Raw genomic sequence first — 15,223 nt, 5'->3', positions numbered from 1 at the left:
ACAGAGATTTTATGAAACTGTACAGGTAAAATCCAGTTTCAGTAACAAATCTCCCTCACCTTAGCCAACACTGATTTCAGGCATTTTATTTAAATAATTGTATTTATTATGTTATGTCTAGGTTTGGTATGAGATTTCTAAGGATAGGTTTAGGTTGGACAGAAGGCAGAAATTCTTTACAATGGAGAGACACTGGAACAGGTTGCTCCAAAAAGCTATGGCTGCCTATCTCTGGAAGTGTTCAGGGCTAGGTTGGGTGGGGCTTTGAGCAATTATGTGCAGTGGAAGGAGTCCCTGCCCATGGCAGGGAGAGTGGAGCTAGATGATCTTCGAAGGTCCCTTCTAAACCATTCCGTGATTTTTTAATGACTGGCACAATGTTACAATACCATTTCCAAGATGCAAAGAGCAGCTGGCATTTCTTAGCATAATGTACTATTACTTTGAAGGTATTACTTATACACTGAAATTAGATTGCTGAGAACTACTATTAACTGACATTTATTATTTCTCACTAAAACCTTTTCTCTCGTCACGAGTGAAAAAGAAGTCCTGGAAACACAATTCGATTAACACCCTTTTGAAACCCAATGCACCTATTCTCGTATTAACCTGTTGTTACCGAAGCACTGTTTATGAGGAAGATTCCTCATTTCTTTCCCAGGTATCCGCATCCCGCTCCCGGCCCCGCTCTCCGCATTCGGTTGCGAGCTGCGCCACCTCGTGGCCCCGCGGCAGCACTGAGCGCCCCGGGACAGCCCCGCGCTTCCCCGGCTGACCGGAGCAGCGGGACAAGCATCAGACACCGGCGGCACGCACACGTTCCATTTGCCCCACAGGCAACTGCGGTATCTTACAGCAAAAACAGCAATTTGATGGATGGGGGGGGGGGGGAAGAGCGTGGATGAATCACAACATACATTGCCCAGAAAGCACAGAGGGCTTACTTCTTTTTGCCCACACTCAGAAAGTATTTTAATGTTTAGTGTGTAAGCACCTGTCACAGGACACTAAATCATGAAATCTTGTTGGCAAGCTAAGTTGGTCCACACTGCAAGTGTTCAAAAGTGAGACCTAAGAAGCCCGGCTTGCACACAGAAGGCAGGTGTTCAGGGCTGCTTCTCTCAATAACCTTGGAAATGCAATGGAGTAGGAGGAATGGGAAGTTAATGGAGATTATTCAAACTGATGAACTGATTCTACCACTGTGCTGCTGTCACAAATGATGATTAACAACCCTGATAATTTCCTTATTTTGTTCTCCCACATGATAGCTGTTCTGATGTTTGCAAAAATGAGTAAAAAAAATGGTAGTTTCACCTTTTCATCAGCTTTAACACTACAGACATAATCTTCGTACATTATTTAACTTCCTAACCCCTAAATGTTGACACATGTTGCAGATGATTGAGAGGAACTTCATACAAATGAAAAATGAAAAAACCTCAAACTGTACAATTCTGGTTGGTTTTTATTCTCTTTTTAAAATGTTTTTCTCTTTTGGCTCACCTTCAGATTTAGTTGGAAGCCTGATCCAGTAGCTATGAAGCAAGTGACCTGGCTGCACAGCACTAACCAGTATTTCTAGGGACTTTCCTAAAAAGCTGTGGTTCTGAAAATTTACCTCAATTTTTTTTACTCAGTTCAAGCATCAAAGGCCATAGCCATACTTTTTTGGAAGGTAAAACAATAATTCCTTTAAAACATGATAGAAGACTTTGCATGTTGTAAGTGCTGATATTCTGTTGCACTTGTAGATTCTTGCCCAGTAATAAGGCAATCAGTATGGCCAGTAATGTGACCAAACTGATCATTCTCATTTGAGAAGATACTAAGATAAAAATTCTACTATTTAATCTTCTCCAGAATCTCCTTCAGCTAGCACTTTCAAGACCATGTGCTCATGTTCATTTCATTAAGTGAGCATGTCAAAAGAATCCTTAGGTACCTGTCCCAGTATGGATTAATGTTTTTATTACAAATCACAACTTCTACTGATACATGATATATTTTGCTACACGCAAGCAATTCAGATTTAAACTAACAGAAATGCTAGTTAAGCCTTTCTGTATTTGCCTTAGTGTAAAATATCTCATGTAAAACCCCCATTTGTTTTTCAAAGACACAGGTGAATTGCCTCAGCTGTTGAATTCAATTTAACCAGCCATAGAATGTTCTGTGTCGGAAAAGACCTCTAAATTCAGTCTGACCATTTACCCAGCAGTGCCAAGTCCACCACTAAACAATGTCCCTCACTAAACCATGCCCCCAAGTGCCACATCTACACGTCTTGTAAACACCTTCAGAGATGGAGACTCCACCACTTCCCTTGACGGCCTCATCCAGTGCTCAACAACCCTTTAGGTGAAGAAATTTTTCCTAATATCCAATCTAAACCTCCTCTGGCACAACTTTAGGCTGTTTTCTCTCATTCTATCACTTGCTACTTTTTGTTGGCTGAAAGAGGCCAACAACACCCACCTTACTACAACATCCTTTCAGGTAATTCTAGAGTCACGTATTCTGATTGAGATGAACTACCTTGGTAATGAGAAATCCTGCCCGAGTTTACAGAGTATTCTCATGGAACAAGAGTTAAAAAGAAGCACAGGCTTTGGAGAGAGGAATCACAAACATGTCACTCAAGGATGCATACCCAGTTTCTGACCTCTGTTTTACTCAGCTGATGAGGTCTATTAACTTGCTGCTTCCCTCACCCCCGAATGCTGCTTGGGAAAATAATGACCTGTACACATCACTTACAGCTGCTTATCACCTGCAATGACCTGCTGGCACCCTTTGTGACCTCTGAAGTGTAGTTTTTGGCATGGTCTACAGCAAATAAAAAGCAGAGCAGGTACTCTAGCGCTTAAAAAATCTGGCTGGCGAGAAAGAATCTGAAGTACTGAAGTGTTCTAAATTAAAAGAAAGCTGGAAAGTGCCCTGTTGTTAAAACTGAGTTGTATTTTTCTGCTTTTCCTGGTGAGATGAACTTTATCTTCTTTTTTGCTGTGGCCCACTTCCTACAGGACAGATGAAGGATATGCTCTTCCTTGAAAGTATTTGACCTCTGTCCCAGGAAGGAAGTTGGCAATAAAGCAAAACCTTAAGCTTTTGGGTGAGTGCTGTAACCACTAATCTATTTTGGAAGGCTACAGTTATAGACAGGAGGTGGGCAGCACTGTCATCACCTCCTGCTTCTGATTTTAAAACAGAAAAGTTATGACTGTATTTGGCAAAGAGTCCAATGCTATCTTTGTGCATTAGCCATATTCAGAACACGCCTCCTTGAACAGGCCCCTTGAGATTTAAGGGGTGGAGAAGAGTGTTCTAAAAGACAACTTCAGCTTAATCCCTCCAGCTCTTTCTGCATTTGGGGGAAGAACAGAAAAACTGACTCCTCCAGAGGATGATTCAGAGAACCTAAATTTAGGTACTTGTTCTGAATCACTCCCTACTTAACCTGGGGAAGCATCCTGGAGACAACTGAATCCACAGGCAAAGGTTATCCTCTGTGACAGTTTCTCTCTCAATATCCCCTCAATTGTCAGTACTATTCTCACTGGCTTCTCAACTCCACCACAGTTTAGGTAGGAAGTTGTTGCTTATCCTCAGATACCTGTGAGGCAGAAAGGGAGGCACATGGAAGATGTCCAAATACCTGGTTAGGAGCTGCCTAATTTCAGAATTTAAATTGCCAAATCATTAAACAAATAGACTGATTTTCAGAAATTATAATCTACCAAGACTTTCATAAATCATTAGTGATTTCACTAGAGCTAAGATGCAAAGCTGGAACTGGGGCAACTATTTTAGACTTAGCATTCTATCAAATTGTACCATGATTTTCCACAATTTTTTAGAGTTGTTGTTTGCTTTTTAAACAGAAGACATAATAAGTATAAAGGGAAAAAAAAGTCTTTATTATTAAATATATTCATACAACTGTTTCAAATCATAAATCAGTATGTTTTGAAATTTTGGTAGCACTTTGTTGTTCTTTAAATGCTCAAGACTTATCGCTTTTTCCAGGTGAATTTCCGTCTGGGTCCCTCTTGACCAGGCTTTTTTCGTTCCTTCACACGTGGGTCAACTGTTAGTAATCCAGCTACAAAACACAGAAAAGCACCCATTTATTTACTGCTACTGGTTAATATTACAGGTATACTATCTCTGAGCCAGTAACTTTGACTTTCACTAACAATATGATTTGTAACATCTAGAGGGCTAAAGGTTCAGAACCACAAAACACTGAAAGGAGTGTCATCAAATCCTCTAACATTTTAACTTCTCTTTAGTAACTGAACTGCATTCATACTTTCCTTTACAAACCACTAAAAAAACCCACACATTGTTTTTTATCTATCCATATTGCTTAAGCCCTTAGAGCAGTGGTATCCAAACTTTTCTGATCATGCAGTCCTAACAGTATTTTTGAGCACGTACTCCCAAATGTATGTATTTATTCGTTTATAAATTATATACAGCACATTCTTACTGAATCCTAATGGATCAGTTGCACATTTCCCACTCTGGAAACCACTTCTTTGTGGTATATTTATATATAAATATACTTAGACGTATATTTAGCAATGTCCCAAACATGTTCAGAATTATGCTGATCTCAGGACAGGTACCAAACTCATTACAATGTCTATTTACAAAGGTTTTCCTAGCAAGTCATACTTGCCAGTGCTGAAAAGGTACAGTCAAAGAAAATTGTTGCAAAGCACGAAGACAGGTTTGGTTTCATGGCTGGCAGTAGAGTGAAAAAAATCACAGCTGTTCTGCCTTTAAAACAGGCAGGTATGCTTGCTGCTAGTCCAGAAAGAGCACAGTTGGTTAAAAGCTCACCATTCATAACTCTGCATTTGCTGAAACAGTATGGGCATCTCATCACTGAGAAGCATCAAATCCTGCAGTTATCTAAATAAATTCTATCTTACCCTAAGTAACTTGTAAACACTAAATAATGCAAGAGAGGAAAGCAGCTCCCTCAAGTTTGGCTAGTTGCATGGAGTGCACTTATGCTCATTACTCTCTCTTCAAAGCCAACCCTCCAGCATCTGTGTTCGAGAATAAAACTTTTTAGAACATGAACAAGACGCGACCAGCCAAGTCACAATCTCAGTACCTTACAGCTCACTAATGTCTGATCCAGATTTATTTAGTAGTGAATACACATTCATGTTTTGTGATTCTATGTTGAGGCAATGTAAGCTGGTTAATAGACCTAAAAGAGGTCATGAACAGATGGAAAAATGCTTGAGAAGTCATCCAAAATGTACACAAAGGATGCTAGAAAACAAGTAAAAACAATCTATAAATAAATGCAGATCCCTTTCATACAATATACAAGGTTTCACTGGGATTATTTACTCAAATCTGATCCTTAATGATCCTTGTATTAATTCTGTTAATTACCAGAAACACATTAAGAAACACTGAAATAATTTCAATTCCTACCTTGCCTCATGAATTCCACCTCCTTTTCTGTCACAAAACTCCTTAAGGCTTTTGCAGAGGCTAAACGTATTGCTCCAGCCTGTGCAGATCTTCCTCCACCAGAGACTGTGCAAACCATGTCATGTTTTCCAATTCTGCCAAGAAACTGGAAAGGGAACAACAACTGCTCCCTAAGGGGGGGGAAAAAAAAAATTAAAAATATTCCTGTGCATAAAGTTCCATGCAATGCACATTTCTTATCATTGCATATACAAAAACATAGTTAACTTTTGGGCAGAGATCCAGAAAGGCGTTCATATCTCATTCAAATCAATAGGAAATTAGCAGCTAGGAGCATATTCCAACTGCCAGGGGTAAATACTTTAAGTTCAGTTTTACAACTACTTTTATTCCACTACTTCTCTACTACGGATGCCAAGATCCATCAGCTCTGGATACTGAAACTGAGCAACCTCTCCCTCTATTCTTGAGCTTAAAAATCACAATATAAAATAAAAATAAAAAACACATTAGGAATACAAACTTTATGTCAGCCTTATGAGAAGTCTTCTCTATACCAGACTGTGCATATCCTCCAAAATCTGAAGCTTTACATGAAGTGCCTCACCTTGTTTGCTTCCACTACGTTACTGAATGCCAGGGAGTAAATACACATGCGTACAATTTGCGAATCTCTTGGGAAGCACTTAAAGATAATATTTATTATTTATTTTTAAAACAAATTTCAAGTCCTTTCTAAGCGGACTAAAATCTGAACTATTCAAACAGTCTGTGCTCTTGGTTTTTGCATCCCTTCAGAAAAGGTGGGGCAAGGAGCACAGAGCAAGGCTTGCCTATCAGTAAACTCCTGAAAATTAGGAGGAAATGCAAGACATTTTTATAAAACAGATAGTTATACAGAGACAAGAACACAGAATCAACAGTGTGGAACGCAGCACCAACATATAATTGTATGGCATTACTTTTGCTGGAATAATTTAAGTACAGTAAAAATACAGCATTTCATAGTGCTCTCACCTGTCCTGCAGCACTGGGAAGTAATGTAAAATGTCTGTTCCATTCACTGTAATTTTTCCAGTCCCGTTGTCATAAACTACTGCAGTAGCTCTTGCAGTTTTTCTTTTACCTTAAAGGAATTAAACTAAATTTTTATGAGGTTTCAATACTATATAGAACTTCCAAGTGCCCAAGTAGTTAAACAAATCTCAACACATTCATACAGTGCCAGCTGTATGGTTTTACAGGCGGAGGTAACAAAAAAAAAAAAAGCAAACAAAGAACAACTATCTTTCAATATATTTTCATCAATGTCTATTAAGTGGGGGAGAAGCGTGGGTTGGGAGACCAATCTCCTTCAGCACAAAGGAAGCAATCATTCTGATAAAGGAATTATGAAACAAATAAGACATTCTTCTTCATTTTGGGGGTGATGGGGCACAAACAAGACTGGTTTTGAACTTATTAAACTTGGTGGCTTTTCTTAAATCACATGGGTTGCATGCTCATCAAACTTCATTAACTACTGTTCTGAAGATACTACTGAAAACCACTGCAAATTAAATCACGGTTTAGTGCTCTCACATCTTTGTTGTCATGCAATCTTGAAGACCACCCAGGTAAGGCAGAGCTCTCTAGCCATTTTGCCCCTCAAATTCTCTGTGACCTTTGTTCTTATTGCCATCAGCTGCCTGCTGCATAATACCCATCATCTCTAAGATTCCTCTTAAATGTACAGCATAAAGTGAGTGTGCACACATGCTTTGTCCAGAAAGTCAACAGTCTTTCCTATACATGTTGTTGCCAAATTATTTTTTCTGTGCAATCTCTCATATCCTGTATCATATTGTTTTTCAACTGTGTCCCTCCAATGAAAATATAACAGCCTGTGTTTAGAAGATACAGAGACCTTCATGGCTTTTCTCTAACATTCCCTCCATCTCAGTATGAATGATCAATATCCCATTATAGACCTCTGTCCCATAATATTTAGGAATTTCCTCTTCACATTTTCCTAGGCTGTTTGTAAATATCCAAATGCCTTGCTATTTATTCTTTGCATCTTCCAAGTTCCCCTTTGCTGGACTGCCTACAAAGGTCATGATAAAGGTTACCCAGTAGCCTAAGCATGCCATTTTTATACTAAGCAACAACACTGTTATATCCATGGAATTCTTCATACATGTTTGTGCTCCTGCAGTCCTCCACTCTTTATGTTCAGCAATCAGCTCTGGCCAAAAATGAAAGTCCTTTTGTATCCTACAACTTGTAACACAACGGGGTCCTCTCTACAGAGGTACCACTGTATAGAAATACATATAAAAACAGCTGATAAGAGTCTAGGCCAAAAACTTGTCCTTTCTGACCAGACCATGTCTTAACTTGGTGCTCCATAACATCACTAACAGCTACACATGCAGCATACATATATATGAGCATATAAAATGAAGCAGTGACACTTTAGCAGTGTTGTACATACTATAAAGAAAGCAGTGCAAAGAGAAAAGAAGTCTGCATCATTACCAATCAACTTGAAATTATTACCTTCCCCAGTGCTGAAGGCCACTCCCCGCTCATCATATTGCAAGGGCTCAATCACCACCTTCTGCAACTGCACAGGAACTTCTTTGGAAAACTTCTGAATATAATTCTCCTCGATGTCAGCACAAGGCAATGCTACCAATTTTTGTAAGAGTTGAATAAATCTCGAATACTGTAAGACAACAAGACTTCATTAAAGGATACAAGTGTAATTGCATTTGCGAAAACTTTCTATTTTTATTTAATGGATCTTTCCTACTTCACTTTTATTGACGATTTCTGACAAGATGACACTTTTGCACCTACATGCTGATTTAAGAACAGCATGAAGTTGCATCATTTTCTGTGTGACTAAAGACACCTAGTTCTTTCTTTGCAAAACAGTGAAACTTTACTTCAAAGCATAACCAACCCCTTTTTAATAAAGGATTATTGTATTAGAATGAAGTTCATCTCACTTTTAAAAAGAAAACATTGGGGGGGGGGAATGTCTTAATTATTTTATTATTGTTTTATCAAAATAGGAAAAGATTTGCACCTGATTTTTATTAAGTCAGTATATTCACTGATTTGGAAATAATTTTATTTCACTGAACTGAATCTCATAAATGATTATATTTCGTAACATATACAGAAATGCTTATCTATCTTTGGCTGTTCAAGCTGAGTTACTTTAATGTTTATGATTTCCTTTAAAACTGAACAATCAAGGCATTTAAAAATTCAAGAGATACTTGACTTAAAGGGCAACCTCTTGAAATAAATTATCCTTCACTACTGTGTGGTTCTCCTTCCCCCTTATATCTCCCTCCAAAGTTCTTCAACATGTGATTAAAGAGTACCCACCACTGTGTTAACCCATTTGTGCCAAAAGCTGGGATGTCCTGTTACCATATGTTAACTGCCAGGAGCCCCAGACAGCTGTCACCAGATATAAAGGTATCATACCATCAAAAATGGATTTTTCATATAGATATCATAACCTGATTTTTGAAGGTTTTTTTACTTACAAGTGGTTATTGAAAGTATTTGTTCTTCTCTCTGTTACCAGAGTCTTCTCTAGCACAAAATTACTACTTGTCTTGTAACTTAATGATAGTCCCTGAACTCTGACATCACTTGAAAACTACTTCTACCTAACAATATGACACAGACACGTGGTAAAGCCTTTGAAGACCAGAAATATGAAAATACAAAAATGTAGAAATTATAGGGATGATAGAAGTAGAAAGCTTCCAAAGTTTTCACTTGGAGAGTGGCAAAGGGAAAAAAACCCAATAGCTCTGATTTTGTTTAATAATGTAAACACCACTGAAAATTTTGTTGCAGTGGCAAAAGATAAGAGTCTGAGAAGGTAAGACTGGCAGCTTATACCGAGACATTTCAAATATATTTAAACAATGTTCTTTACTATAGGCTGAGGCTTTGTGGTCTTACATGGGAGAGGCCAGTATGTAGAAGGGTTTGGTGTTGGTTTTTGGTTGGTTGGGGTTTTTTTAAGTTGTACTTTTACAGATGTAGAATGTACTAAAACCAAACAGTGAAGAACACCAAAATGGTTGTACAAGTAGACCTGGTACTCGGAGAGGAAAAATTGCCATTCCAAATGCAGGAGCTACTGAAAGCACTGAAGTCATAATGGCTTCTACTGTGAACAAGAGAAAGTCTTCTGGATATTACCAGGATGGAGAATTTACAACAACTACTTCTAACTTATGCTTATGGACCACAATCTGCTCGAGACCCTTTCACATCCCCCACAGACAAGGAAGCCATCACATGCTACTGTTCCACATGACAACTGAGTAAAGGGCATGTTTGCTGCTGCATGCTATTTTTGCAAAGCTGTTGTCCACAGGACAGACAAGATTGAAGAACACTGCTTCTATGTGAGAAAACACTTGGTATGTTCAGACAAATAGAGCTACATTCTCTGGTACTGTCATATTCAAGCTTCCAAAAGCTGGCCACATAGACTGAACCTGCTCTTACAAAATCTAATGCTCTTCAGAGGACTGTAGGGAAAAGCTCTGAGTGAGAAAGAAGTGTATGACTATTAGGATGAATAGTCTTATCCCCAGAGATAGGTATAAAGGACAACTCCAAACCTACAGAGTGATACAGTTTGCAGACACTGGGGAAACTGCAACACCCTCCTCTCTCCCACCATATTCATAACAAGGAGAACATAACAGGAGGTATCTGTATCAAACCACAGATCTATACAGCTTTGTGTCTTGTTTCTGATATTTGATCCTGTAGCCAATCACTAAGAAAAAGGACTCCTTATTTCTAATAAGCCTTCTGTGATTTTTCTATCATTACCATGTCATCCTAAGGATTCAATAACTCTGTGCAGGTTTACTATTGTACAAATCCATAGCGTTTCCCCATCTTGAATATTTACCCCTTCTCTACAATTAGTAACAGAGGTTCTAGCCCTGTCCATTTTTCATCTGTAACTACAATAAATGACTCTTTCTAAAATAAATTGTTATTACACCCCATTCCTGACCACATAATTAGATAACAAGGAACAAGTGCTCTAGGTCTCGCAATGTTATCAGGAGAAAAACTAAATTATGTTAATAACAATGGAAAGTTCTTAAGAGTTCTGTATTGTGCTAGATAAAAAATATCAACGCAAGTCACTTCAAAACAACATGAATGTAACAGTGCTGTCAACATATACAGACTTCATCAGAAGACAGAAAACTCTTTTGAAGAGCACTTGCTTCTGCATAGTACCTTTCCAGTACCCAAAAACGCACCCAGAGTCCATATTTTTAAGACACAAGCCTCCTTAAGATTCAAAAGATTAATTACTTACATCATCATCTGACAGTTTTTCTAACAACATTTCTTCCAATTCAATCTTAGTCAGCCATCTGCTGCCAGCCAGGTTTCTGTTTAAAATATCACATATATTCTTCCTTTAATTAACCATGCAATTAGAGTTACATCACAAAAGACCACACATACAGTCAGTCTTCGTTCAGAAATACGTTTTCCATTACAAATGAATGCAGATCACATTCCTATAGTAAACATGTGAAGGCCTATGTTGATTTTTAAAAGATCTGCCTTTTGAAAGGTATGGTAACTTCATGTACTGAATTAACCACATGAGCATTATGAGTATCAGTTATGCATTATTCATATTATTGAAGTCTGAGATTGAATTAGAGTAATACTGTAATAGGAAGTGATCTTCCCTCCAACTAAGGACTTACTTTTAAAAGCCTGCTGCCAGGAAAAATTTGGTTTACTAGCAGCAAAGAGCAAAATCAAAGGCAGAATGTTAAAATCAAATTATTTTGCCTCTGGTCTTTACTTTTCTGATCAATATAAAGAACTGCACTAGCAGCAAGCATAGTCAAAGTACTAACGTGGCAGTGACGCCCTGTACTCTATCTACTGTGTAATCTTGAGCTGCTCAGCACAGAAACTGCTCTGATGATAGAAAAAGCCGAAATTTCTAAGAAAACAGCCTTGTACAGGAATGCTAACACAAAGAAAAACCAATGCTTGAAATAAATCTTTGAAATATATATGATATGAAGTGACCAACTAAACAGAACATCACCATAAATATACATACCAACATTATCAGGTAATTTTAAGGCAAAGATGTAACTAGCTTCTTAACTCCTCAGGTTTTTTAGAAACGGTGTTTTCAGCAGCATTAAGGAAGCTGTGATTCAGCAAAACACTCCTGAAGGTGTTTTTAAGCATGTATTTTAGTGCTTTTCTGAGCCGGGACATGAGAAACGATTATTTAGAAACCAAACAGATTTTAACAATGATTTTAAAAAGATTCCAATCCTGACAGACTGAAGTAGATACTTACATTTACACACTGTTACTTGCTACTTCTAATGAAACTGGATAAAATTTCTTACATGTGAAAACCTATAAACTTGAAGTAGTTCAGAGCAGGTCCTAACCCTACAGTTAATATTACAGAATGTATTCACAATAGATTATTTTCTGGGAAAAAAACCCAAACCAAACCAAACCCCAACAAACCCCATGCCCCTCACACCAAAACAACAGTCCTTCCTATCAACCCTCTACCTACACTTAGGAGATAAATTATCCTATCCAGACTAATCTCAGAGGAAGTACCATATCCAGTGTGGAAAGTAAGTCTCAAAAATCCTTTAAATTCTCTGAGCTTTACAAACCTAACACGGAAAAAAACCTTTCATCTCTGACTAGCTTTAGGTCGTTTTTCACATCAGTAAATCCACTGGCTGAGCTCTGTAAGGAGTCAGGTTATTTTTCAGTAGCATACATCAAGAAACTAAATTCATTTGTTCTCTTGTCTGCTCAGAAACTAGCATGAATCTGTAATAAAACATTCTGTGGGTCACAGGATGCTATTTATATCATGAAGAAACATGAACTTCTGTTAGTTAAGAAATTGAAATAATCTCAGCAAATTAATCCTTTCTCTTCCTAACATAAATAACAAATGGCTGAAATGAAGAAGTGACAAACCAACACGATGTACTCCTGAAGCAACGCATAAATCTGGCTAGAAAATACACAGCAAGAACAAAGACAAAAACAACTTGGGACTGTGAAAAAAGTAACTATACAGAAAAGCAGTAAATGCCAAAACCAAAACCTCCTAGCTGTATCCATTTCTTTTAAACGCTTGCTTAATTTAATGTTCTAATAGAAAATCCTTGCAAGAAATCTCAAAATAAAAAAATCAAGAGTAGTCCAAGAGGAACAAACAACACTGAAAAGCATATTCTGACTGTATGCACTAAGAAACCAACAACTGTAGATCTCCCATAGCTTCTGGTTGACATGGACCTTTTCTGTCCAGTGGCTAACTAGCTGAAGAGCTTGCATACCAGAGAAGCTGAACGGGAAAAAGAGAAACTAAATTGAATTACTAATAGTGGTGATAACTCAAGAATTCCAGCCAAATGAGCTTTTCTAAAATTACTAGGTTTTGATGATTTCTGTTCAAAGACATTAGAAAAAAATTTGTGAAATTAAGTATTTTGATACTCTTCAACTTAAATATTGGTATGTTAAAATATTCAAGAACTGTAATTAAAGACTCTTAAATAGCCCAGCCTTAGGTCCTAGGATTTTCTCATCAGGAACAGTGCAGTTGGTACTTTAAAAGCCCTTGTTTTCTTATAAAAAGTTTACCTCCTTTTTTCAAAATGCTTTAATAAAAGACATAATTAGAAAAACTCATACAGAATATATGTTTTTTATATATATATAAACCATTCATATATATGAGTATATATATGTTTCATACAGAAACATAGAATTCTGGATATTTTCTGTTTATTTTCAAATCACACTTCAGAAGTTTTATAAAGCAAAGAATACTGAAAGGAGCAGAGAGAGATTAAAGAGTAAGAGAAATAGGTGGGCTTTCCCTACTCTAGCAGTGAGAAGTGAGCATTCCACACATACCTCGTGAGACTTTTCAACCTGAAATTACCATACAAATATTACACAAGGAATGGAGCAAAAGTCTGAAAATATGTTTGTGGAATAGAAGGCAGGTGGGGTGGGGAACTACCAGAAGTGCCAAAACAGGATATGAAAGTACATTAAGAAAACTACTACCAATATTCATTCTAATTGGAAGCTTACCTTTTTTCCTTCTGAAGGGGACAGTCTTCAGCTACCAGTTGGTCTTGGTGTTTCTGAACATTCAGAAATTTTTCATATGTTTCCTTAAATGTATATGGAAAAAGTATTTAAATGGATTTTTAAATTTAACCTTTAAATTTTTCTATTTAAAACAAAGGTTTATGTGGTTCTACTCTTCAAACACTTAAAATGCAGAGTCAGAAGACAAGCAGAGCTCTGACAAAAAAAAAAAATCACGTGCAGTTCAAAATAATTGATTTTGAATTCTCCAACAGTGTTTTTTGCCTTCTTACATATGTTTGTAAAAAAAAAGAAGTTATCAACTGTATACAGAAAGACAACTACATTTGTATAATGAATGCAACTCCAAAACATACTGCACAATAATTTCATTCAAAATAATTGCATTCAAATTTTGGTTTGACTTCCTCAAAATACTGACAAGGTTTAAGACTTATTTAATTTCATTTGGTAAGGATTTTCGTACATGCAGAAGTGTCAGATTTACTGGTGACTTGTGTCAGTCAGAACTTCTTACCCTGGCATGTCTACATGGACAAAAAGTTGCACATTTACCATAGTCAGAACTTCTGTTCTTTTAACCGTACAGATACACTTACTCTCAATTTTCAGTATTTTTAAATAGTTTTCTCAAAATTCTTAGCTATGTTATTATTTTCAAACAATGGTGTGACAGTGATTTAGTACTTCAGGAAAAAAGAAAAAAAAAAAGGAGAAAACACTCAAGTCACAGTAAAAATATTACAGAACAAACATATTTTAAATCAAGTATTTTTAGGAGTTTTTTTCAGTTCAGAAACTTATGGAGACTACTTGTTCTAAAATATAATATCGAACACTGAATTACAACAGTGATTCAAATGCAAAGTTAAATAGGAGTATTTGGAGAAATAATTATAAATTATATTGAAACAACAGGACAGTTGTACTACAACCAAGTACTTAAATGCCAAATAATTTACTTTAATTTACAAGTGAAATAGAAAACTTATAGTCACTTTCCCATACTGTAGTAATATGAATTTTCGCAAATACTAGAGAAAAACAACGGTGTAAGAATTAGTGGGGACAAGAAACAATGGTTTGGGGTTTTTTTATTTGTATTACTTACATAAAAACAGAAAAGGAAAAAATGTGAGACAGCTCTGTATTGTCAGATATTAACTAATGAAATACTAGTTCTTAACATAAAACTGGGATTTATAACAGGATGCAGTGACATTTCTGCAACAGCCTAAACATAGCCCCAAAATAGAAGCCCCTTGCTTAATTATAAACACCTACTGTTCAAGCTGATTTTTTCGCTAATATAAAATACACCTGCACATACACTACAAATATTTGTACTTAAAATATATGAACAAAGAACAGATTGTTATCTGAGCTGCACTCAAAGCACTTAAATAGGGACAATTCACTGAAGTCTCTGATGCAGGTCACTGATGACATTTTTAATGGCACAGTGGAAAAAATACTTTTTAAACAATTCATTAAAAATCTTGAAATACAAAATCATTGGCTTTTGAGACAGCATGAGAACTCATATGTTATGTAGTAAGCCTTT

At 36.8% G+C, this 15,223-nt stretch overlaps 1 protein-coding gene across 1 annotated transcript in view; it reads right to left on the bottom strand.

The window, feature by feature from the left end:
- Positions 1-3,900: 3,900 nt before the first annotated feature.
- The window catches only part of MRPS9 (mitochondrial ribosomal protein S9), a 34,154-nt gene continuing 22,831 nt past the window's right edge, over positions 3,901-15,223 (bottom strand). Inside the window, exons 6-11 of the mRNA XM_032100420.1 lie at positions 13,639-13,721; positions 10,835-10,910; positions 8,008-8,176; positions 6,484-6,592; positions 5,467-5,636; positions 3,901-4,108 (exon numbers count right to left, since the gene is read on the bottom strand). Coding sequence (XP_031956311.1) covers positions 4,017-4,108; positions 5,467-5,636; positions 6,484-6,592; positions 8,008-8,176; positions 10,835-10,910; positions 13,639-13,721 — 699 coding nt within the window. The 3' untranslated portion in view covers positions 3,901-4,016. The remainder of the gene's footprint in view (positions 4,109-5,466; positions 5,637-6,483; positions 6,593-8,007; positions 8,177-10,834; positions 10,911-13,638; positions 13,722-15,223) is intronic.

This window comes from Corvus moneduloides, chromosome 2, assembly GCF_009650955.1.
Source record: "Corvus moneduloides isolate bCorMon1 chromosome 2, bCorMon1.pri, whole genome shotgun sequence".
NCBI lineage: Eukaryota > Metazoa > Chordata > Aves > Passeriformes > Corvidae > Corvus > Corvus moneduloides.
The sequence above is the reverse complement of the archived record's forward strand: the minus strand, read 5'-3'. Positions and strand labels throughout refer to the sequence as shown.